The sequence below is a fragment of the Gallinula chloropus genome (genome assembly GCF_964237585.1).
Source record: "Gallinula chloropus genome assembly, chromosome: 1".
NCBI lineage: Eukaryota > Metazoa > Chordata > Aves > Gruiformes > Rallidae > Gallinula > Gallinula chloropus.
This window is the reverse complement of record NC_140085.1, coordinates 88,519,894-88,545,875: the sequence shown is the minus strand read 5'-3', so window position 1 is coordinate 88,545,875 and position 25,982 is coordinate 88,519,894. Positions and strand designations below refer to the sequence as shown.

The following is a 25,982-nucleotide window of genomic DNA, read 5'->3' as shown; positions in this document are numbered from 1 at the left end:
GGAATAAAGATGTAGAACAGCACAGTGTTTGTCAATGGGAAAAATGCATGTCAAACCAGCTCTTGAAGAAAAACAGTTCCCACCTTGAGGGGCTTTTGGTGTTTGGACAGATGAGTAGACATTAGGGAGAAGGCTGTATTCAACACAGGCAAGTGGTCAGAGAGTCAGTCCTCTAACAGTGATTCAAAGCCATTTAAACACCAGGAACACCACAGGAGTCCTTTTTAAGAGCAGAGCGATGCTTGCGCAACCCCGCTATTGTTTAAGCATCCCCTGGGGTCTAGCATAATTTCCTGCCTCTTTGCAAGGAGATTCAGGGAAGGACAGTGTTGCCGGTTTACTGAAACCCCACAGCAGTGAGAGCACTTACAGCCCGCTGGAGAACCCAGCTTTGGGCCCTGTTGTTTGAATCCTTTAGGTAGCAAAGCAGAGCTTGAGACACTCCTTGACCACGGCGTGATGCCACAGTGCTGACAGATGTCTGATATGGCAGATAGGAGTGCATACAGGAGAAGCTCAGCCTGTTGTTGGAACCAAGATCTCCCTACTTTTTGCCCTTATTAGATGTCTAAACGTTTCCAAATGAAGTGCAAAGCTCCGTGGAAAGGTAAGAGTCAGGCAGGGTCCAGCACAATTATGGACAGAATTACTTTCCATAGTTACCTTCCCGAGGCTTCTTACAAGTTGTTCATAAACCTTCCTGGCTTTTCAGAATTCGTGTGTTTAAAAACACAGTAGGTTTTCTTGGAGAAAAAGAATGGTGACACTTAAATCTTTGCGCCCATGAGAGGGCAGCACAGACCGGCGGAGCCTTCGCTGGCGGCTCTCGAGAGGCAGGGAGACCGACACAACAGTTTGTGTCCACGCTACAAGTTAGAGAAAAGTTCCTCGTCAAAGGGCTGGGTGGCCCAAAGCACCTCTCCATCCTTCGCTCTCCTGAAACTAAAGCCCAGGTACAGCTGGGGACAGGACTGACTGGGTCAAGGCCCCGGTGCGTGCCAGGCTCCGCCTGCCGCAGACCTCCCAGGGAAGTTTCTGGTTAGTTACTGAAACTTTGAGAGAGTTTCAGAGGAAGAGCACTGGACAATGCCTACAGTTCTGTCGAAGCAACGAGACCGCGTGAGGCATCAACCGCACCCCTGCCAAAGCACAGGCTGTCACCCCAGGAGCGCTGCAAACTCGCCTAAGGCATGCGAGCTATTTGTTTCCATCCCCAAGCACGGCACCAGCCAACACCCCTCCGCCACCCTCCTCTCTTCCTGCTGCCGAGGCTCTCGTGACGCAGCTTTAACGTGGGTGTCCTCCCTCTTCCTCCTGGGTGCTGCAGCCCCCTGGCAGGGCGGCGGGGGGAGATGCTGAGGTAAGTCAGACACACGCTTGCAGCTGGATAGTGACAGGCAGCCGTGTGTAGATGGCAGTGCTCCCCTGCCAGCGCGCTACAGCCTCACAGATCACAGGCAGCTAATGCAGAGGAGGCAAGCAGGATGGGTTTGGGAGGAACGGGGTGCCCCCAAACACCCTTCAGTAATGAGCTGGAGCATTTCACGTGAACAAGTTTTTTTGCCCCCCTTGCAAACAAGCAGCAAAGGTCCCCAAACAAGGCCTTTTTACTATGTTGTTGGTCATAACTGACCCAGGGCACTTTGGAGGAGAGGTTTTTAGCCATCAACAAGAGCCATGCAGCCACTGAGTCCAGACAGAATAGTTTGTTCCCAGTCTGTTAAATGAAATTCAACTGAACCACCAGGACCAAAGGACCAGCACAGTGCCAAGGCCATTCAGGATCTGGGACCACATCCTAACAGATACATCAACATTGACATATGTGGCCTTTCAGGGGCCAGAAAGCCCTCAAATTCACAACCAAGACATATGGAGACACTTTCTAGTAGACCTTCTATGGTGGTTCAGCCCCAAACAGTGGCTGAGCACCACATGCCATTCACTCACTCTGCTTGGGGAGGTTGACTCTGGCCTAGCCAGAACCAGGACACCTTCCCTGGACATTGACATCCATTTAAAAGAGCTCTCTAAAACAAAGCCAGAACATTTCTGTTTCCTCAAAAGTCTTTTCTCCTGCTATGTATTTTGCAAGGTGCCAGGCAATCTTCTGCTCAGGTACAGTGAGATTTCCAGCCTCCCTGCAGTCATGCTCCTCTGCAGAGGGAACTGGCCTGCCCTCGTCTGAAGATAAGATTCAAGAGAAAACCATGTCCCATTTACTGACCCTTTTACACCATTATTGTGGTTTAACCCCAGCTGGCAGCTAAGCCCCACACAGCTGCTCGCTTGGGCCCCCTCCTTGCCCAGTGGAATGGGGAGAGAATCGGAAGAGTGAAAGTGAGGAAACTCATGGGTTGAGATAAAGACGGTTTAATAGGTAAAGCAAAAGCCACGCACGCAAGCACAGCAAAGCAAGGAATCCATTCAGCACTTCCCATGAACAAGCAAGTGTCCAGCCATTCCCAGGAAAGCAGGGCTCCATCATGTGTAACAGTGACTTGGGAAGACAGATGCTATCACTGTGAACATCCTTCCTTTCCTTCTTCTTCCCCCAGCCTTCTATGCTGAGCATAGGCAATCACGTGGTATGGAATCATACCATGATTCCATCACATGGTATGGAATCTCTACTCGGTTATTTGGGGTCAGGTGTCCCAGCCATGTCCCCTCTCAACTCCTTGTGCACCCTCAGCCCACTTGCTCATGAGGTGTTGTGAGGAGCAGAAAAGGCCTTGGCTCTGTGTGAGCACTGCTCAGCAGTGACAAAAACATCACTGGTTTCAGCACAAGCCCAAAGCATAGCCCCACACTAGCTACTATGAAAAAAATTAACTCTGTCCCAGCAAAAACCAGCACAGCCATCAAGGGTGTTGGCTGGGGAGCGCCGCTCTTGCAGGGCTTGGCTCCCCTTCCCTGCCAGGAGAAACTCTGACCGGTGGGGAGGGGAGCCAGGGCAGGGCTTCCCCAGGCTCCTCGGTGCTTGCTTTGTCTTCCGGTCTCTGCATGTACAGAATGTGACCCGTAGGCTGCTGAAAGACCTAAGTGAGATCGGTTGCTCTAAGATGCAGATATTTTGGTCTGGGTTTTCCTCTGCAGAAATTAGCCTCAGGCCTGCCATGAGGCTCTCCTACGAGTTTCCTTCATAGTCAGAAGAGTAAGAGAGGCATCCTTAGGGGGAGATTTAGAGCCCAAATCTCTCTCAATCTGTACAAGAAGGCACCCTGAGGGTCTTCTTTATGAACAGCAGTAGCAAGCAATAGAGATTAGCCTTTATAAACATCATCTATTTCTCTAAGCTTTTGCATTAAGACCACCAAGTACAGGCACCACAGCAGCTGGCCTAATTGTTAGCAGTGGGGTACCAAGATTTAATTTGCTGTTGCCTTTACCCACATGTGCAGATTTCACTACAAGCACTAAAACTCCCTGGGGAAGCAGTTCCCTGCCCGAACCCAGTTCTTACAGACCAGTTTCCTTCAAGCTGTTTCTTCTTTTTGCTTGCTGCCTTGTCAGAAGGAGAAGAAACAGTCTCTTCTGAAAGGCTGGAAGTACAGATTTTCCTGCAATCACATGATTCCAGTAGCTTGGACTTTATGCAAACACCCAAAACTGCAAGTCTTAACACCACCAAAATACAGCCATGGTTATAAGCTGATGAGTAAAACTACCTTACAAAATTAGAAAAATAAGGTGTATCCCTCTCCTTCTCCAAAATATTAAAAAACACCACTCCTTGAGAGTTTGCTTTATAGCCCTCATTTTAGGAATGAGGAGTGTGATGCCATATTCATGGGTGGATTATGCATTGCCAAATGCAAAATACCAGGATTACCAGCGTCACAAAGATGCCTGTATCTGGGCTTTCTGTAACGCTCTTCAGCAAGGTACCTGAGGTTTTAGAAAGAAGTTACTTACTGCATTCCACTTCATACTAAATATATACATACAGTTCTGCTTTTCAGACTATATGTTTGCAGGCTTAGCTGGAGTGGCTAGCCCAGTGGCCGGGTGGTTTATCCTATCCCACTATAATTAGCCCATGGTTGCTGCTAACGGTATGCCATTTGTCTCCCCACACTCAGCACTGTTTGGTAAACAATTTCAGGGACAGAGCTGCTCTCTCCTGATCTCCCTAGGTGGTGTTCACTTATTTATTCTCCACACCCCATAGCTATTCCTTTCTCTTGAGGTTGAGAGGTATGGAAGTGGCAAAAAAGGACAAAAATACTGCAGAAAAAGGGAGGCAGCTGTAGCAAAGGCCACAACCCGTCTGGGAAGGCAGGAGGCAAGGCTGGCAAGAGGCCAGGCCAGTTGCAAACCCAAGGGGTGCAGCTGACATCTGTCCCCCATGGTCTGCATCCTTGCCCCCGGCGTGGATGCACTGAGATGGGAGAGGAGGCATCTGTGAGGAATTCCCTTATCCTCCAGGGAGGAGCTGATGGCACGTAGAGGGCTTGGGTGGCAGGCATGAGGCTCAAACCCAAAATCTGACCAAGGGAAGGAAGGTCAAACTGGGGACCGGGAAGCAGCTGTTCGCAGCTGTTCCCCTCCTGGGAATGCAGGAGCAAAGCCAGGTGACAGGAATTGGGGCTGAGGGTGCTGGCAGCAGTGCCCTCAGGGAAAGGTTGCTGAGACAGCCAGTGAGGTAGGGACTCTGCTGGTAAAGGTGGCTGTCCCTTGGCTCACGGGCAGTGCCTTTACAGTATGCTGCAGCAGGGATTCATGGAATTGTAGGGGTTGGAAGGGACCTCCAGAGATTTTTGAGTTCCCTCCTTGGCCTCACTCCCAGTGGTGCTACCAGGCACTGCTGCTGTGTGCTGTGGGGTTGGTCATCAGAAAAGACCCCCTCACTGGAACAAACAGCACATGGCAAGCTGAACCGGTGCGTGGGCTCGGGCAGCACTGCGACCACACTGCCAGGGATGTGTGGTTTCCTGAGTTCTCTCCCTTAGCCATGAGATCTGATCTTCCCAGGCAAATGCAGTTAGGAGCCACCTGTTCAGGGATGGCAGTGGTTCCTGCATGATGCGGGAATGAGGTGGTTGCAAAAATGATTCCTGAGACGCTGCCATTACCTCCTTTTCCTCTTTGTGTGCTGTCTCCCTCTCTCCCTCCCTAATTCCTCCCTCACATGGTCTCTGTCTTAAATCCCTAATTCCACGCTATGAAGAAAGGAAATTCAAAGGATGCAGAGATGTGAAAGAGTATTATCAGAGGTTAGGAGCAAGGCCATCCCATTGGAATTACCTGCAGCATCTAATCAGCCCTTTTCAGCATCTTTATTCTCTCTTTGGGTGTCCTCCAGCATCCCTCCCATGCCAGTTTTGAAAAGCCACAGCACACGTAGTGACAGGAGTGTTCTCACATTGCCCCGTCACCCACAGAGCAAGTGACAGATCTCCTGAGAAATTTCATTTTCCACCACCATCTGAAAACGGGCCAGGCTGTGGCCTCAGCATACGACTGAATGGTTGGACTTGGTGATCTTCAAAGGTCTTTTCCAACCTTGTGATTCTGTGATTCTGTGACTGTGTCTCCAGATGAAACCCCAAACTGCAGCGTGTCTTTACTCCCCAGCCAGCACTTTGCCTTTAACCTGGGTGTGACAGAGGTGTGCACACATGTGCACATTGTATCTGCATACATGTGAGGAAAGCACAGGCATGTGCGGGCCTGTACATGCACATACACACGTGTGCACACGCGTGGCTCTGTGAGGAGGTGTGTGCACTCGTGAGTCCGCAGCGGTCACAAGTGCAAGAGCTTGCACAAATACCTGGCTGTGTAGAAGTGTTGGCACTTTCTCATCAGAAGTATCCCAGCACCAATGCAGACCTTATGGGGAGACCAAAGTGTCTGTGGGCATCCCAATGGAAGTACCCATGGTGGCACCTGGCCTGCCCACCACAGGGTTTGTCAGCCCACTGCATTCCCTTGCTCAGGCAAGGTCTCAGACCCTCTGCTCTGCACACAAAGTCATGCAGACTCATGGTCTGCCCTTAATAACACCCCCCCACTCCTCAAAAAAAAAAAAAAAGGTGCAAACAACAACCCCATCTCAACTCTTTCCTCCTAATACCAAAATTATCTCTGGATATCACCAGAAGTTAGTTGTACTCATATAAACAATAGGCTGTTAGCAGCCTAATGGTGATGGTAGCTCAGCATTGAACACCATACTCCCTGGTCTTACCCATTCTTCCAGCCAAAACAAGGACTCAGGCTAATGCCCTTTTGCAGGTCCCTGGACACAGCTATGGAGCAGCAAGAGCTCAGCTGCACCAGGGCTCTCTCCCAACAGCCCCTCTTAGGGGTGGTAACTGGCATGACCATGGACTTCACTACCAGCTTCCTCTACATCTCTCCTCTTTCCTCATCTTCTTTCTCCTGCTGCTACAGCAGGGCTTGTGCCTAACCACTGCCCCACATCTCGCCAGGCTGTGACATGCTGTCTTATCCGCCCCCCTGCCAGCTGCTCTCAATGTCCAGCAGCAGTGACAGGAGCTTGCCTTCCTGGACCCCAGAGGTATTGCAGTTCTTCCTGATTTCCCACAAGATATTTGCAAGGATGGCTTCCAAGGACATACATATATATAACTGTTTTATTCTCTTAATATGTGCTTTTGACTTGTGAAAGGCTCTAAAAGCCACGAAGCTCCCATCACCCTTCCCAAACCCCATTATTCATTTGGCTGGGTTTTGCACCAGCAGATGAGGAACACCAAGCACCTCCGCCTTCGCCAGAGACTCGCTCAAGGCTCCAATAACAGGAATCATGACTTTTGGCAGGCTTCTAGTGGAATGGGTAAGGGAGGGGAAGGTGAGAGACATTCCTTTTCTGCTGTGCTTCTCAGCCTCAGCCCCTCTCAGTTCATCACGGGCCAATTAATATATATGTCTCTGCTTGACATTGCTCAGTCTTAATAGGGCTGAATTTGTTAAAAATCCAAGGAAATGTAATAGTCTCTCCACTTTTCATGTAATCCACAGTATCTGGCAGAGTAGCCAATGCCTACCCTTCTGTTTCCAAAAAAAATCCCAAGCTAAATAAAACAAAAAGGGATCCAACCCAAACCACTGGATTTTCCCCATGCAATGTAATTAAATGAAAATATTAAAATTCATTTGCTCTCTTTTTCTAGTCAGTACATTTTTCTTGTACCTGTGTTCAAGCAGCAGTCCAGCAATGCTAATATTTGTATTTGTGTCCTTCCAACTTGCCCATCCTCTTTAAAGTTCAAGTAACTCATATTAGTGAGTCATTCATCCACCCTTTCGAGAGTCTAATAACCGAAATTCTTTAAAGCTTTGTGTTTTCGGCACAACGGCATTCCGATACGATCTAAGAATCGCAGAGACACCCTCCAGTCCCAGGAGGACCGGGGAACAGGTTTGGCTAGAAAAAAAAAAGTTTTCCTCATGTGATGGGCACCCTACCAATCACACACCACTTTCCTCAAGCTACCTGGGCTCTTTAAAGCCCAGCGGAGGTGGGAGGAGAGGGGTTGGGGTTTTTTTCGGCTTTGCAGGTGGGTCACGGTTTCTGCTGAGAAGCATCACACGAAGAGAGGGGTGAGTACCTTGCTTTGGTCATCCTCCTCCTCTGATTGAGGCACACTGAGCAATAAGTGACTGTTGGGAGAACAGGAAGCTTTTATGTTCAGTGTTTTTTATTTTAGTCCCCTGGGCTGCATTTAGTCTGTGGGAGTCTGGTACCTGCAGAAGATTATTAAATATTTCGGGTTTCTTACTTCAGGCTGTATCTTCTCTTATGGCTGTTTTAATTTGCTTCGTATTTTCCTCCTAAAGACTGGGGAGGAGAGAACAGGAAAAATAAATCTGTTGCAAATATATCTGAGTGTGAAAAAAAAAAAAGTAAAGTGTTGCTAAGAAAGATGAAACCTGTTATTCCTCCTCACTTGTGAAAACAGGGGAAAAAAAACCCAAACCCAAATCCAACTCTTGTTTTGGCTGGGCTGAACCAGCGAAGGAGAGAGGAAAAACCTACCTCCCAGCTCTATTTCTGAGGTAATTATGCTTGATGATGATTTACCAGCCACTCCACTGTTCACACTGGCATCATTTCATAGCGATCTCTCTCAAAAGGAAGCTTAATTAGTCTCTGACCCCTTCTTGATGTTGAGCTTTGGTTTTGCTTTAGGTTCTTTTTCCCTCCTCTGGTAGCAGAAAATAACTGGCTGGCTCTTTCTTCTGAGCGTGTTTGACTCAAGCTGTTAGGCAGCTGCCTTTCGGGGCAGGTGGAGCAATGAGGAAAGTCATAAGTAAATGATGAATTGACACTTGTAAAGCATTTTTCCAGGCATTCATCGATAGTGTATTTAATTACACCCTCTTAAAATGTGTATAACTCCGAAGATGTCCCAAGGATTTGGAAGCTACCTTCTTTTTAAGTCCCATCGGAGCTAAATAGTCTGCTCAAACCAACTTAAAAACAAACAAAAAAAGAGAAAAAAGTATGTTTATAGTATGTTCATCTCACTCCTGCCTGTAGAGACATGCTCTCCAGCCAGGGACAAGCAGACATGAGGGGCAGGAGGTGTGGTGCTCAGGCTTCTGCACCAGAGGAGGGAACGGGCAAGGACCAGGCTTCTGCCATTGAACGTCTGGGTTTGCTTAGTTGCGCTTCAGTGGCGTGGAGCCCTTCAGCCAAGGCATGCGGAGACCATGAGTAATAAAACAAATGCATCCCTTGTCTCTGCCTCCCTTGGCATTCTCAGCACCAGGGGTTGAGAATGCAATGCTCTGCACAGGGACGCCGAAGCAAAAATGGGGTAGCAAGGGGTGAGGTGGAGCCCCTGTAAGTCCTGCTGTCACACTGAGAGACGTCCAAGAGCAGGGTGCAGAAACAAGCCCTATGTGTGTGAAGGATGCACAATGGAAACTGAATACTGCTCAAATGCAGGAACTGCTCCAAGCAGGGCTTCCTTTGAAAGCCTATATGGGGTTGTCATCTAAAATACAAAGGCAGAAGCCAGCCTCTGCAGAAAGGAGCTTCTTTTTCAGCTCCCAGAGTCATGCTATAGGTCTCACAGGACCACTACAAGTACAGAAAGGGAGGAGAAGTCAAGAAAGCTCCAAAGGCATGGAAGTAGCTACAAGCAGTAGCAACTTCTGGAGAAACATGGGGAGGCAGGGATACCACTGCTCCTGGGCTCTCACAATGTCAGCTAGACCCCCATGAATGTCAGTAGTGTTTTGGGGGTGTGAGTAGAGAGGAGAAGGGTGAAGTTGCAGTCTGCATTGTGACCAAGGCGTAAAGAATAGGAAGAACATTGTGATTCAGGAGGGATGTAGGTTTTTGAGGTACAATGGGAGCAAGAGACACCTTTCCAAAGCTTCTTGGAGCATGGAGCAAAGTCTGTGGTAGTGATAATTGAATATATGGGACCTAGGTGGGTCATGGCTAAATTGCGAAGTGCCTGGAATGTGCTGAGGAACACCAGGTCTCTGCAACCTCAAGGCTCAATTCCAGCCACCTCCTTTTGCAGAGATTTTGGATAACAGTTGCAGCTGAAGCTCCAGTTTCCTCAGAAGGTTCCCCTGAAGCACCAGGAAACCGCATTTGGGTCATAAAACTAATCTTAACCAGCCTGCAAAGAAGGCTTTTTCACCTCCAAACTGATTTGCGTCCGCAGGCGGGAGCTGCTGGCACCTGTCTCCCTGGGGTCTGGGAGGGGAACTGCCAAGTGGTGTCACACCCCAGGCATGGCAGTGAGTCATACCTGCACGCAGCTTGCCTCAGGCAGGCCAGCCAAGGTTTGCCTCAAGCCTCCCTCCCTGGTCATGCACCTGCGTCAAGTGCTGTGCTGGCTGCTCTTGCTTAGCGCAGCGTAACCTCGCAGGCGTGAGAACCGGGCAGCGGGTGGAAAGCCCCAGGCCTCCCGCAGCTGCTCCTCTGGGCCGTGCTGGAGGGTCAGTTCTCCAGCTGCCCAAGTGCTGTCATGGCCTAGGAGCACCACCCCAGTGTCTCGGTCATGGTGCTACTCTACACCCTTGATGGCAGAGAAGGGGCCAGATGAGGAGTTGCTGCATGTGGTACAGGGGAATGAAGTGAGCACCAAGAAACTGACTCCCTCATCACTTGGAGGCAGAGGGATAATTCATATTAATGTGGCAACATCATTACAGTATTAATTTTTAGGTTTACAGTAAAGGCTTTTCCTTCCCTTTTCTTATTCCTAGTCTCTCTTCTTCCCCCTGCCCCGCAATTCCAGTGGTGTCAAAGTACTGGAGAGCCTTAGGTAAAGTACTGAAGAGCCTCAGGTTTCCTAGAGGCTTGCCACCCTCCATCTGATTTCCATGTGGAGGTGACCATGTCCAGTTTTTCTCTCAGGTACAGTAGCCTAAGAGATGGGTTTGCCCCAGGAGAAGAGGCTTGCTTTCTTGGGCTGGCACGCCTGCAGTAATACCTGCCCAAGGAGAGGTAACATTGTGAGCCAGGTCCTGCCTGCCAGGGGGAAGAAGGATGGGAAGGCAAGGACGTGAGCTGGGTGGACAGCCCATGTAGAAGGTGTGAGTGGTGTTGTGACACTGCAGGAAAGGTCTATAGGAAAGAAAGGGAGGGAGAAACAGGTTCATGTGATGTTAAGGAAGGGTTGTGACTTTGTCAATCGCACTTGGTGTTATCTGTCATGCTAGCCATGCAGCGCACTCAACCCTGCTATCTACATGGCAGCTGAAGCAGACCTGTTTTTCCATGTAGTAGCCAGAATTCGCGTGCCTGCACTTGAGCAGAGGAGCTTTCCTTGCTTTCTGGACTGCTCTCTGACTTGTGATGTCTCTGAGCTGGCAATAATTAAAGGCTTTTCTAAAATCTCTGGAGTTTGCAACACGAAGTTCCGCAAGCCAGGCAGTAGTTTCTACAGCTTTCAAATGAGTAGAGGACCAGTGTCTGTCTCAAGTTTGACAGACTGCAGTGTTTTATTTTAGATCATATGTGGCCAAACATTTCTCTGACCCAGATTTGACCCAAAATGGAGTTTTGTGGCCCCTGGAAGTGCTGGTGGCTCAGCAAGTTCAGTAGGGACAGAACTTCAGGCTGAACTCATGACCCTGCCGTTTTCAAGTACAGAGCCACACAGCTTCAGGTGTATTGGGCTGGCCTCCAAACACCAGCCTGGGTATAAAACCGGCTTCTTACCTTGGAAACAATGGCCATGCCCACTCACACTGTCATGTGAAAATACTTATGTGCTCTGCTGCTGGTATAATGGTGATTTCTCCCTGCCAAACCCTCAAACCACTCCAGAAAGGGTGGTAGGAAATTCTGGTTTTCCAAAATCTGTGATTGTTAGAAGTCCTGCCTACCCTAAAAGGGCAACTGCTGAGGGGGCTGAAGGTGGCATTGTTAGAGAGGTCCCAAGATGGTCTCTTCCTCAAGAAATTTGCCTTCACTGACAGCTGCGTCTTCTCGTTTTCCAACAGCTTCTTTGAAGAATCCCAAGTCAGTAACCCCAGCAAGAGAAGGAACTAGTGCAGGTACTCTGGCACAAGAGGGGTTTTCAAGCTGCTTTTCCTGTTGCCTGCTCAAGTTTGGCCCACTTCAGCCTTCCTTTCACAGCTTAAATTTTCTCAACCACTCAGCAAATGCAGCTGTCTCGGGGATGGGTTTTTTCCCTCCCCCTCCCCATGCACACACATGCTCTGTCCCTTTGAAAGCAAGGCTTCGTTGGCACTGGCATCTGGGCTCATTTCTCCAAGAGGTCTCACACCTCTGACTAGTGCCTTTATGCCGCTTTCTCTGGAAGGAGATGAATTCAACGTGGGGCGTCTGGCCCCAGCCTGCAGGATATAGCACTCTCAGGAATTTGGTGGGAATGCTACTTGGCCTGGCTCCCATGAACCAGCTGCAGCCCAAGCTGCTCCTGCCCTCCCTCCCTCGCACCTGACTGGGAATGAGGGGCCCAGCTCCAGTTCCCGGCATGGGTGGGAGATGGGGCTGCCTTTAGCAAGGTGCTGCCAAGCCACGTGCCATAGGTACATGTGTGGAATGCAGCTAAAGCACTGTGGTTCCCAGCTTGGTCCCATGGTAGCACTAGTCAAAATGAAACAGCCAGAGAGGTGGATAGCATACTTTGGGGTAGAGATGGCTCCTTTGGAAGAGGTGCGAGGTAAGAGCACTGAACTTGTCCTCTGTCCATCTGTGTGCATCTGGTGTTCCTAGCCAGGTGGAAACGCAACACTGTGAGCTGAAGTTTGCATGGGTGCTGTTGTGATGATGAAAATCCTACCAAAGGGGAGGCCAAAGACATTGGCTGCCCCCAGAGTGGTCACAATCTTCTGTAGCTCAAGCATCAGGGAGAGTTTGAGTTACCAGGTTCCCACCTGGGGAATTTTCTCCTCTGAAAATACTATGAAACAAGGGGTGGCAGGTTCTGCCTGTCCTTCTCCTCAGGGGTGATTTCTATTTCTGAGTGAAGTGTATTGTACTGGTCTAACTGAAAGACTGTCTCATTTATCCCAGGTTGCATGAAGAACTGAAGATGGCAAAAATTAATGATGGTATACGGATCTTGCAGGGCCTATTAGTCTTTGGAAATGTGATCATTGGGGTAAGTGAATTGGGACAGGTATGGGTGGAGTTTTCCTTCCAGTACAACATTCTTAAACCAGCAGTTCCCAGCCATGAAATCCCTCTTCACGTGTGAAGTCCACACAGAAATAGATCAGGAAAGTGTGAGAGGAAAGGTAAAGGAGAGCTGCACTAGCTGATCATTTGGGTGCAGAGGGGACAGCAAGGGACAGGAGGGCTGATCCACAAGACCAACATGAATTCTAGGGGAAGAGCCCTTGCTGCTGACCAACACCTTTGCAGCCACATCCCTCCATACAGTGATGGAAAAGCTTCTCTTAATTCTTTCTTAATATCTCCAAGTTCCAGGCCTGACCTCTCAGGCATAGGCTGGATGGGTTTTGTGAATGCACAATACAAGAGATTGTAGAGTTGGGCAGATGAGGAGTTGAGTAGCTCCTCTTTGGCAGGAAGCTGAACGAAAGGAAAGCAGCCTCCATCTTTTTCTGTGTCTGCCTTTACTTTGGGGAAGCTTGACCTGATGGATTTCCCAAACTTGTGCTTCTCAGATGTGTGGCATTGCCCTGACAGCAGAATGCATCTTCTTTGTGTCTGATCCCCATGGTCTCTACCCTCTGCTGGAAGCCACTGAAAATGATGACATCTACGCTGCTGCCTGGATTGGCATCTTTGTTGGTTTTGCACTCTTTGCTCTGTCTATTCTTGGGATTGTTGGAGTCATCAAGTCCAACAGGACCTTGCTGATTGTGGTAAGTGTAGCAAAGTTTGCCTACCTATTGCTGCCAAACTGAAAAAAACCCTGCTGCCTCAATTTCCCTGCTCACCTTGGTAATGGCTCACTGAGCAAAGACAGCTTTTTTTAGTGACAAGGAGCAAAAGAGCTTTCTTGATCATGGCTGTGGTGTCCCACAAGGTGAATCGTGTTGGGACATGTGCATGAGAAGCTCCCAGACCCTGTTGAGGGAATTAATGGTGATAGCCACAAGCTGACTGCCCTGATCCTTCGCTTGCCCTGAAGCAATGCAGAGGCACTTGTGCAATCAGATGTAGCTTGGTTGTTGTTCAGATCCTTGTTTCTCCCCACCCCTCGCTGCCTTTCAGCTGTCATATACCATTCAGTTTAGGAGCTGATAAGTAATGACTTCTGTACAAGGCATTAGTGTGTGTTAGTATACCAAATATGGGTGCAATTGAGAACATTAGACATCAGCAGGCAGGCAGAAATTACAGGGGTGGGGACAGAAAGCTTTGGATAAGCCAAAGACAATGTTAAAATGTGAACAACTGTCTGTACAATTTCTTACTTCTTTGGATTGGCAGTTGCAAAACTTAATTGGTGCTTGCATTAATGAAGGGTAGAGACAAAACCTCTCGGATTAATGTGGGATGGCAGGGTGTCTGTTTTGAAGGAGAGACACTTAGAGAGCTGAACTCTTGTGCCCGGGAATTTGTCAGCAAACAGCTGAGGGAAGAGAATTCCCTTAACTCTGAATGTAGGTGTCTTGGCTGAAACCCGGCGCTGTGGTATAGGAGATAAGAGAAGGCACAAGGGGCAGAAGTTGGGGCAAGAAGGAAACAAATGCCTTGAATCTGAGAACATTGTACAATGTGGGAGAAGCAAACACACAAGACTCTGAAGGGAATATGGGAAAGGTAAAAGCAATCGTGCCCAGAAGGGAAGAGAAACGGTGAAATAGACTGAGAGAAGGTCCTCAGCATCTGTTTTCATGAAGGACCTTTGCTCACAAAGGAGGAGTGCTGAGGAAATATGACAGTGCAATATCAGGGGGATCTGAACAACATCCTAAATTTCACCTTCTGCTTCCCCAAAGTACAAGCTCTCCTGCTAGGAGTGAACACCTTACTGTGGAAAAGCAAGTGGAAGGAGGAGATATGGCACAAGCATAAGTTGCCAATGAGATGCAAAAAAAGAAAAAGGCAAATGTTATTCTTGGGCATATCAAAGTATTTTCCATAGAAGCAGGGTGATATTAATGCCATGAGTTTCTGATGAAATCTTGTCTGTGAAATGGAGAACAATTCCAGTCACACACCTTCAAGAAAGCAGATTAAAAACTGAAACAGGCTCATGGAAGGGCTACATGAATGTTCAGGGGCATGGAGAGGACTGAGGTGACTGGGATAGCCTGGCTTCCTTTGCCTTGAACAGGATTTCAGGCTTCATCTTGGAAAAAAAAAATGCATAATTGTGATCTCCAAGAGGTAACTCTGCTGTCTGTCTCCCGCAGTATATTATTCTGATGCTCATCACTTACGCATTTGAAATGGCTTCTTGCATCACAGCAGCAACTCACCAAGACTTTGTGAGTATTGTGTTCCCCATGTATTCCTCCAACCGTGCTGGGAAAGGTTGCAGTTTTAGGGCACAGAGTAGTAAATGGCCTGTGTGGTGGCACAGTGTAAACTCAAAGGACTACTGCTGAGTTAGAGTAAGACCCCACAAGAAAAGTCTCCGAAATCATTATTCTAATCAAGGAAACAACTTTGTTCTTTTTTAACCCAGTTGTGTTATTTTTAACACTTTGAACCGTTTACAGCCTTGTAGTTAAGGAAATAATGGCGTGGGTAAGCTGAATCAACAATACAGTGTTTGGCCTTTCAGCTACAGACTGATTAATCCATCATACATAGAGAAGACAAATCTCCAGCACTGCCTCGGGCAGTGTTACTAGTGAGGGAAAGATTAAGTGGGTTACTGGAGGTATCAGTAGGGACGGAAAGGACTTCCGGTGCTTTGGTTCCAAGCAACATGTCACAGCTAAGCCGTAGCTTCTGCACACCTCCTGTGATCTGACATCTGTTAGACCCTGCTTAAGAGTTCTGCTCAAGGTCTATGCCTTTGCTTCTCCTGCCCCTCAAATCCTGCTCTTTATTCTCCTGTATGTACAACTGGGGGAGAAGCAGCATTCCTGTTCTCCAGCAGGACACCGAAACAAGCAAACAAACCCACCCCAAATAACCCTGTATTTGCTTTACGTGGCCCCTTATTTACATAGTTCCTACACAGTTCCTGCATTCTTCTCTTTTATTTTCTTCTTACTGGCTTGTTTTTTTTTTTCTGTAGCTCACTCCGAATCTCTTCCTGAAGCAAATGCTGGAGAGATATAACAAGTCAGATACAGACAATAACAATGACAAATGGATGACTGAAGGGGTCACAAAGACATGGAATAAACTCATGCTTCAGGTAATAACAACACTGAAAACTCTCACTAATTACTAAACATTCTGCAGCCCAGGAATTTCAAGTCCTCTTTGGGGCTCCTCAGTAATAAAAATGATGGCATCTGCCTTGAACCTTAGAGAAAGTCCTGCCACACTCCCCGTTTTGCTCATTTATCAGATGGCAGACTGTCAAAGGCATGCATTCCAAAAATCTCTCCCATAAATCTGTAGTTAATGCCTAACCAGCCATAGGCAGGGTCCAGCTGCGTGCGGGGCTGTGGCCTGGGACCATAAAGACCGTTCCTTTCTCTCTCCCCACAGAATCAGTGCTGTGGGGTGCGGGGCCCCTCTGACTGGCAGGAGTACACGTCTGCCTTCCGTGTCAAGCACAACGATGCCGACTTCCCTTGGCCACACAACTGCTGTGTCATGGATGCCCAAGGGTCTCCCGTCAACCTTGATGGCTGCAAGCTTGGAGTCCCCGGCTACTACAACAGCAACGTAAGATCCTCTCCGCTCCTTCCAGTTAATATATGTTGATCAAAAGCACCTTGCTGGAAGGGAAAGAAAGAGTGAATAGCCTTCCTTCTTTCTCCACTGTAAGCTACAGGTGTTCAAAAGCTTTCTGGAGCAGAAGCGATGCCTGTAGGGTCCTGGCCGTGTTGCTGAACACAGGATAGGTCGTGATAAAGGCTTTTCTGATAGAGAGTGAGCTATTAAGAAAACTCTTCCAATGCTACCAGTAAGAAGTGATATTTCCGACATGTAGAAGGATAGGAGCTCAATCAAACTTTGCTCAAAGATGAGTGTGTACAACATCAGTGAGCAAGCCAGCAATTCTCCTCTTCAAGGAACTTTTCAGGGGACCATCTTTGTCCTATTCAAACAGATTGCTGGATCATGAGTACCAACTTCTGTGCTAACAAGCATTTCTAGAAGGCATTCAAGCTTCCAAATTTGCCAATTTGCCTGCAGCTTCTTGATTCTGGAAGTCAACTCTGTATACTTGGCAAGTAGATGGCACGAGAAGTTGTCCTTGAAGTGTCTGAGATGGGTCTACTACAATGTAGTGCTGGGTTGTCTTCTTGAGACCCAGTGAGTTACCCAAATCTCTCACAGTGGGAGAAGAGCATGTCACCTCAGTCTCCCTCAGGGGTGGATAAGCTTGTCGCCTGGAGGTACAAGCTCAAAGTTGGTGTTGATTCATTCACAGTTGTCTTACAGGGTTGTTATGACGCTATTTCTGGGCCAATGAACATGCATGCCCGGGGTGTTGCCTGGTTTGGTTTTGCCATCCTCTGCTGGACTGTGAGTACTTAACATCAACCTTTATTTCCTCTTCTCTTTTCTTGCTATTCCACACCCAGTTGGGTGGGGGTGGATGACAGGACTGAAGCACTTAAAATGTCAGTAGATTATAGCTATTCTTTCATCAGCAATCTGCTTGTAGCCCAGGTTACATTTTAAAAGTCCCCCTCCACAGTGGCTTCCACAGGTGAGGCACTGGGTGGGCTTCCATTCTGCTGGGGCCTGCTGCCATCTCAGCAACACAACATAGCTGATTGTTTGTGAAGGCTGTTGGATCATCTAAACAGTCATCATGACAAGTAATCCAGCTTCTAGTTCTAAAACTTTGTATGAGTGCTTTAAGTACTCATCATGCAGCAGCTTCACAACAGATAATCCCCAGCGAGCGAAGTGATCCAGTCCAGTAGTTACGGTTGCACGTATCTTCTTTCTCCACTGTGAAGCTTCTGTGCAGACAAAAAGCTTTCAGCTTCCTCTGCTTGAGGGGGTCTTCAATATAAATTCTTAATAAGTGTTCTCTCCAGGCAGGGGGACTAAATGGGGCTAGGGGAGATCTGGGGAGAAGGAAATGTGGAGCAGAGAAACTTAGTAGTCTTGTCATTTCAGTTCTGTGTCCTCCTTGGTACCATGTTCTACTGGAGCAGAATTGATGACTGAAGGCCCGGTGTTCTCAGCGCTGTCTTGAAGCACCGTGTGAAACTGCATTCGTTTGTCTCCTGGAGGATTTGAAGTTTTCCCACTACCTCTCCCACATATACTTTTACCTCTCCAAAAACCTGACACACAGACCTGACGACACCAGGAAAGAATCCTCTTGTCCCTTCTTTGCCCCTTGTTCTGCAGCCTTAATGCCTCCTGGCTGAGGCACAATCATTATTTCGCTGTGAAAGAAATCCTTGCGGTGTAAGATAAAAAGGTGATCTGATTTGTTCTGTGATGGTTTCAGAAAAGAAAATGTTCATATGCACTTGCTACAGACAAAACATCTTTAAGACTAGGTTGAGTGTGAAATCATAATGCTAAAGGCTCCAGCAAGGCCTATGTGAGCAAAATGTAACTCCTGTGACCAATAAAGATGGGTGCTCCAAGGGAGAAGACTGCCGACCTCTATAATATGTTTTATCCTTCTCTTCCTGGTCCTATCACCCCTTGCCTTAGAACAAGGCTGACTCTCTAAGAGTTGAAGCCTGTCAGCAGTAAAGGCACGTCACAGATAAAAAGTCTGTTGCTAGTCAGGCCCAATAAAAGGCCAGCTCACTCCTCGCCAATGTGCTGCTTATATTCAAGCCTACCTCTGGTCACTGATGAAACTACTGCAAGTGCTCCTATCTTCAGAAGTGCCAGTCCAGGAAAAGCTCTGCTTGCTAACTCACAACTCCTTCGGAAGGCTGTCACCTACTTCACACAGAGTTTCATGCATCTACAGGCTAGAATTCGTGAAGAATCTGAGGGGCCCAGTGCTGTCGTTGGCTGTGCAAAAGTAGTTGCCCCACGCCCCTAGATCACCGTGCTTCTTGCCGCAGCAACCTTCATGGTCACATCCCCAGTGTACTTCCCCTTCCACATCCCCAGATCAGGTAGAACAAAAGGCAAATAATGGCAACGAGTAGTTCTTGTGAAAAATGCAAGCAGGGCTCTAACTGAACCAAATCCAGTCCTGCATCAGCAGTTGCAGCTCTCACTCGCTTCAATAGCAGCTGTTTACTTTGGCCCAAACTGACCTGGTGTCTGCCCTAGCGAACGCCTCAGTAATTACCTGTGTCTTGTGAAATATGATCCTGTATAGAGCATTTTAAGGCAAAGCCTCCTCCTAAGGTGTACTGGTTCGGATCTTGGCACTTGCCAGCTCCCTGGATTCTTTTTGTTTTGTATACCCACTAAAATACTAATTAAAAAGAAGTGGAAGTGAATTTTTTTTTTCTTGTTCAAGACTGTGTGTTTGGGAAGGGGAAACAATAAAGGTCTGCAGCTAAGTAGTCCCATTCTAGGATACTGGGGGAAAGAGAGAAAGAGGCAGCTATGAGGGTGAACAGCTTGAAGGAGAAACCAGTCCCTGCGACACAGAGGGGCTTCTCTGCATAGCTGTGCCTTTGGAAAGGAAAATGCCTGTGGAGCAGCTACTCCACTGCTTCGGTGGGATGGTGACTGCCTTGGAGAGCCTGACCTCTCAGAAATTTCCATAAGGAAATTAGCCCTCAGTAACTTTTTTCAATGACACGGACAGACCATGGCAACTGTGTATGGAAGTGGTCTGCTTCTGGTTTTTAATTATTTGTGTGTCTGCATGTATATGTTGCTGAGAGCTACAATAATCACAGAATCACAGACTTGTAGGGGTTGGAAGGGACCTCCAGAGATCATTGAGTCCAATCCCATACCAAAGCAGGTTCCCTAGGACAGGTCACACAGTAGGCGTCCAGATGGGTCTTGAATATCTCCAGAGAAGGAGACTCCACACCCCCTGGGCAGCTCGGAGCCCATTCCAGTGCTGTGTCACCCTCACTGTGAAAAAGTTCATGTATTGGTGCATGTATTGGTGCAGAACTTCCTGTGCTCCAACCTGAAGCCATTGCCCCTTGTCCTGTCCCATAGACTCCACTGAGAAGAGGTTGGCCATTTCCCTCTGTGTCCCACACTTCAGGTATTTATAAACATTAATCAGATCCCCTCTCAGTCTTCTTTTCTCAGGGCTGAACAGCTCCAGTTCATTCAGCCTTTCCTCGTAGGTGAGATGCTCCAGGCCCTTAATCATCTTTGTAACCCTCCACTGTACTCTTTCCAGGAGATCACTAAATAATACCTAAATATAAAGAGAATAGATATCTGCCAAAGTTAGGCAGCAATAGCAAAGACTTGGTTTGGTGCTTACGTCCTGCAAACTGCAAATCCCTGCCAACTGCAACAGCGGAGAGGAGAGGTGGGTGGGGAACGAGGGACAGTGCAAGCACACAGCCTCTGTCCTTGCTTGGCCAAACCCCTCCAATAACTCTTCAGTCATGGCAGCCTTCGTGGAGAGCTGCACACCTACAACTGGCTATGGGACCTTCTAAAGACTAGCAAGGCCTTCTGTGTACAGCTGTGGCTGGTAATATGGCCTGTATAAAACTTCATGACCACAGAAGCAGGTACTTTCAAATAGTACTTTCCTCCTCTGGTCAGACCCAGAGGTCTTTTCATTTCTGCTACATCTAAATGCAGTGTGGTTATAGCATTGCACTCAAAAATTGAGAAAACACTGCAGAATTTTGCAGGAGAAGAGGAACTGAGACTACTTTGGATACACTATCAACAGCTCCAACCAGTTGAAATTATACCATTGACCTACTGCATAAACAGCACTTTAAGCCAATTAAGTTTGGGTTCTTTTGATTTGTCTTCTGCTTCCTAAGCCTTTCCCTCCTGTGGTACATTACAATTTATGTTCTTCAAAAGTAAAAGCTGTGATGGACAAATGATCTGGGCAATGGTGCCGAGCGTGCCACAATGCAACCAGAAAAACCCAGCTGAACTAAAGAGGAAGAAGAGGACCGGACTGGTGGCAGAATGATGTTGAGCAGGCTCATCCTGCTCAAAATCCTGCACAGCTTTTTCTGGTTTTTCAGCTTCTGAAGGTTGATTCCAATCTCTGCAAGTTCCTTACCTGGGATGCCAGGGGAGGGTGAGGAAAAGATGGAGTCCATGACAAGAATGGTGGTGAATGGGTTCATGTGTTGGCTGAGGCTTGTAAAGAAATCCTGGGCATTCTCAGCTGTTTGGGTTGATGCCTGAAGAGATGGATGTATGTGGTCTTCAGAGCAGGCAGTATGCACAGATGCATATAAACTGCTGGACTAAGACAGGATGAAGAAAAAAATTCTCCAGGTGGAAGCTGTGTGGCTTGTCTGCAAACCTGCTCTGAGTATTTCTTCTCTGTAGGTGTGAATATTCATAGTTCTCTCCTTAAAATAAAAAAAAAAGAAAAAAGAGCTTATTTCAATTCTCCCATGGATTTACTAACTGTATTTTTAATTATTAATTTATTGTCATATTCCCAGCTCTGAGAAATCAGGGTCTTGCTGAGAAACATCTTCTGTTCATACTTGACAGAGCAACGTGTCCTCCAAGCCAACAAGAATCCCACACCCTCAGCTGCTCCCCTCCTGTACACACGCAACCATAACCTGGCATCGTTCACATTTAGTGTTTGTGGCTGGCAGCACCAAAGGTCTCTGTTCCTTCAGACAATGGGGCAATGTGGCACTGCCTTTGTGTATTTTGTGCCTTGCCCCCATTTTTCCAACAGACTTTCCTACCCCCTCCTCCTTGCCCCTCACTCCTCCTTCTTCCGTGTGAGATCTCTTTGCACAGACTCCCTCAGTCCTTGTCTCTCTTCGCCTTGCTGGTTCCTCTATGACATACAGTGCCCAATACGTGCTGTACTTGCATCTGATTACCCACCTCACTGCAAAAACCAGCACCGGGCTCTCGGTGGCATTTGCTGTCCTCTGACTCAGATGATTTATTCCCCTTCCTGCCTACTGCTCTGGTGTTTTAGTTTTTCACATTCTTTATGACAGGGACTCGTGCCAAGCAAATGTTTATTGGGACCAAGAATGACCTAAAACTAGCTCATAAACGAAATCTCCTTCTCCCACCCCTTGGCAGCCCTGCCCTCTCTGGCAACTGGGGAAAGCCTCTGCAACGTCTGGTATGCTGGGAACCTCCTGCAAGGACTCTTCCTGTAATCTCAGGCATCTATCTTTAGGAGATCCAGCTTCGTGAGGAGTTGGGGATGACTACTGAGGGCTTATCCTCAACAGGAAAAAAAGGTGAGGGTGTTTCTGACTGTGTTAGCTTGCAGGCGAGGTGAAATTCCAGCACAGGCAAGGTCATCTGCTGTTCTTGCACATTCATGAGTTGAGATAAACTCTGCAACAGAGCAAAGGGATGAGCTGCTCTGGCTACCCAGGGCTGTTACTGACTGTGAGTGAATGCAGACGTGAAAACCTTCCCTCTCTCTACTCTCTCCAAAGCGTTGCTTGCCTTTATCAGGGTATTGTGGCTGGCACAGAGGCTGGAGAAGGTGAAGCCAAGCCTCTTCAAATAATCCCTGCAAATAGCAGCCTAGTCTTTTTACAACTCTCTTCTGCCTCCAATGTCTGATCCTTGGTGCTTAATGCAAAGTATTTCACAATAAGAAAAACATAGGTGAGCAAAGCAGGTTTTGAGCACCTATTTTTTCTGATCTAAATGTCTTCATGACTTTTATGAAGGAGGAGGGAAAAAAGAAGTTACCTTCTGTTTTTCAGACTGGTTCAACCCTGTCTTATGGCTGGATTTTGTTGTTTTGTTTGCTGGGTTTTGCTTATCTGGAAACTTTCCCCTGCTTAATAATCACCATGTGTGTTGTTCTCCTTTCTCCAGCCCTGGTTGTTCCCATGTTCCTGTTCCTTGTGGTTCACTCTTAAGTAGCTACTAAGTTTTCTTTGAAGTTATTTCCTCTCACTGTACTAAAATATTTCCTGGTCTCTTCAGATAAGGGATTTAAATGATAGATATGCACTCCTGTATCAGACATGCTATGGGAGAAAACAGGCTCAGTTTTAAGATGGATCTGGACCCAAAGTGCATGACGGAATTCCTGTGAATTTTCTAGATTTGCAAAACTCAGTTCATTTCGCACTGCAGTTTGCAAATAAGACAGGAGAAAATAGCTACCCTTTTTTACCATGTAGACCAAATGTTCGGAACAGGTTGCCCAGAGAGACTGTGGCTGCCCCCTCCCTGGCAGTGCTCAAGGGCAGGTTGGATGGGGCTTTGGGCAACCTGGGCTAGTGAAGGTGTCCCTGCCCATGGCTGGGGGGGTTGAAACTAGATGATCTTTGAGGTCCCTTCCAACACAAAGCATTCTATGATTCTACGATTTAACACTCATACTGTATCTAACTTGTGAGGACATCAGAACTGAACCAGGTCTGAGCATCACAGCTCCCATTCATTTCCAATCCTTAACTCTGAAACTGGTCATCCTTTCCCTTTGTGGTGAGATACCTTCTTTGAAAAGTGTATCCTGCTCAGATGGAAAATGCACGCAGAGATCTCACTGTCTTTCTCCATCTTAGCCATTATAATCCTGATCTTTTTGCTGTTGTTGACGGTTCTGCCAACTTGGCCCAAGTCATCTTCTTCGCTGGGCTAAATTTCCTTCCCTGCACGTCCTGCCTTTGCTTTGCTGCCAGCTGACTTTCAGCTCCATCCAGTGGGATACCACATAGATGTCCTGCTACCCAGAGCTGCCGGACTCCTGCGTTGCAGGGAGGATGCATGAGACACCGGTATCAAATGCTCTTTGGCGCTGGCTTAGATTTTTTCCTGGTTAACAGCCAATTTGGGAACTTGCTTAATCCTGGTTTTGGCTTGGCTGAAAGTGTCCAAGATGTTATAGCTGTTGCTTCCAATACAACCTACGCAGATGATTGCCCTGAGTCAGACTTTCAAACTTGTGGCGATGGGAAAGCAGGCAAACGGAACTGTGTTGAAGCACTACCACGTGTTTGGGCACCCTGATTTAGATGTCGGGCACGCTGCCGAGTGAAGCATGACTAGGTGTGCAGTATGTCTTGTGCTTGATTTTTATAACTGTGGGAATGATGGGGGACAGTTGTGAGATTCTCCTCTTGTCCTATGGCCAAATCATCGCTGGACTCTGCGGCAGAAAGAATACCAAAATCCTGTTTCTCATACAGCACTAGTAATTGGCCACGGCTCACTACGATTCCAGAGTTCAGCAGGCAGGGTTTTCTCTCTCACTTTGTGTGCCAGTTGCCATGGTAAGCAGGAAGCACAACCCAGGCATTTTCCTAAAGGGAAACTGAAGTCATGAAGGAGGTAGGAAAGGGAGTCAAGCCCTAAATTCAGCAGCTGAGTAGGAAAAAAAAAAAAAAAGGTATTTCATTTAACCTCATGATTCATCGTGTTTTAGGGAGAACAAAGAGCGGGCGGAACTGCGGGTATGCCCACTGAGGCTGCAACCACAAGTACCCCTCTCTTTTATTTTTCTTTCTATTCCTCAGGGTAGAATAATGGACAGATACTAATAATATTCACCTCTGTGTGTTGCAGTTTTTTATGGTTGGGTTCTAATGGGAAGGTGGATCTGCAGGGGGGATTCTGCAAGAAGCAGCCAGAAGCTCTCTGCAGGCCCCACAGCCAGCTCAAGGCTGGTTGCTGCTGAGCAAGGCCGAGCCCATCAGCGATGGTCACAGTGCCTCTGGCAATCACATTTAGGAGAAAAAAACCCTTAGCAGCTGCATTTTGCTACCAGAGAAGGGAGTGAGAAGATGTAAGAAGCTGTGCAGACACCATGGCCAGGGAAGAAGGAGGAGGACAGAAAGAGGCGCTCCAGGTGCAAGAGAAAGAGATTCCCCTGCAGCCCATGGATAAGACCACGGTGAAGCAGGCTGTCCCCCTGCAGCCCATGGATAATGACAGGGAGCAGAGATCCCATCTACAGTCTGTGGAGAGATTGACCCATGCCACAGTAGGTTTGCTTCCTTGTCCTTTACAAATCGACAGAAGTGCATACACAATGTACCAGAGGCTCCATGGTAACTTCTCTTTTTCCAGCTTGGCATCCCCTGTACGAGCATTGGGATCACAAACTGCTTTCATACTCTGCTCTGCTTTGCTCTACATTACCACAGTCAAAGCAGTGTTCTCCTGGAGATGTTCTGAATGGGAGGATGTGGCTGTGCATCACTGAAACTTCAGCCTGGCAGATGTAGGAAGATGAATTTTGCCCTTGGAAATTTTGAAGTATTTCAGATAATGGTAATTCCATAGACGTCTGCAAGTCCTCACCTCATTTTCAGAGCTGTAGATCGGCTCCAGCCCTCATAACCTCCAGTCAGGAGGGTGTGTGATCAAGCCTTAACTTTCATCCCCAAAGTCAAAGCCCAGACAAAAACAGCTTAATGCCCTAGCCACTCACACAACAAAAGAAGGGCTCAAACTCCATGTCAGAGGAAGACAAACGGATTTGCACTGCATTCATAAACCAAATCCAGGAAAAAGAAAATGTTCCAAAACATCACTAGGGCACAGATCTGTTTTTATAAAAACTCCAGTTTAATCTCATGGCTGAGACCTGGCAAAACATCTTTCTTTTGTGGCTGTTGTTTTTCTTTCTTTTTTAAAGCAATAAGGCACAAAGGCAGGCAAGTCCACACAGAGAACAAAGCTTAACAAAAATACAGTCCATCAGAGCTAGCAAGAGAAATAATCACAAACCAGGGCCAGTGGGATGGGGACGGTTCTTTTCACAGTGTCTGACTTCCAGCCCTTCCCTTGACCTGGCAGCAAATAATGGGGACCAGTGCCTGCAAGAACAAGATCGAAGGTCTGGGCTGCTGCTCGGAGCCCTCAGGAAGCACTTGCCTCCTGACATCCTTCCTTTCCAGGGCTGTTAAAAAGTCCTGCTCCGTCTCCAGTTGAACTCAGTGGCAAGTCTTCCATTCCTTGCTTGGAGCTGAATTAGTTACCACCAAGCCATTACATCACTTAGGAGCAAATAAAAGCTAAACTGAAATAGGGATCAGCTACAGCAAAATGGCCAACTGCAAAACCTGGGCATGCCTGAAAGGTGATATCTATACTCCAGTAGACTGTTTGCATTTTCAAGGACTGGAGAAAAGTTTGTGGTGGAAAGCCATATCTCTCCTTGCACTCTGATCTCATTCCCCCTCTCCCAGGACAAGATCCTGCTCAGGATGGCAGATTCAGGTCTTCTGCCCACCAGAGATTAGGCAGAACTAATTAGCATCTCCTTTGTGGGCAGAAAGCCAGTTGGTCTCACACCCTCAGTGCTATAAGAATTGCAGCAGAGAACAGTCCCATGCACCAGCCCAAGTTTCACAGATGTGCAGGATTCTTTTCAGTGAACTCCTTCATTTTA

At 47.6% G+C, this 25,982-nt stretch overlaps 1 protein-coding gene across 1 annotated transcript; it reads left to right on the top strand.

Moving 5' to 3' along the window:
* Positions 1 to 12,494: 12,494 nt before the first annotated feature.
* UPK1B (uroplakin 1B) lies at positions 12,495 to 17,707 on the top strand (the record flags this gene model as incomplete). The annotated part of the gene is made up of 7 exons (XM_084275266.1): positions 12,495 to 12,575; positions 13,105 to 13,305; positions 14,806 to 14,880; positions 15,642 to 15,764; positions 16,064 to 16,243; positions 16,967 to 17,050; positions 17,657 to 17,707. The coding sequence occupies exons 1-7, from the start codon at positions 12,507 to 12,509 to the stop codon at positions 17,705 to 17,707; spliced, it is 783 nt and encodes a 260-aa protein (XP_084131392.1). The 5' UTR covers positions 12,495 to 12,506.
* Between the last annotated feature and the right edge of the window lie 8,275 nt (positions 17,708 to 25,982).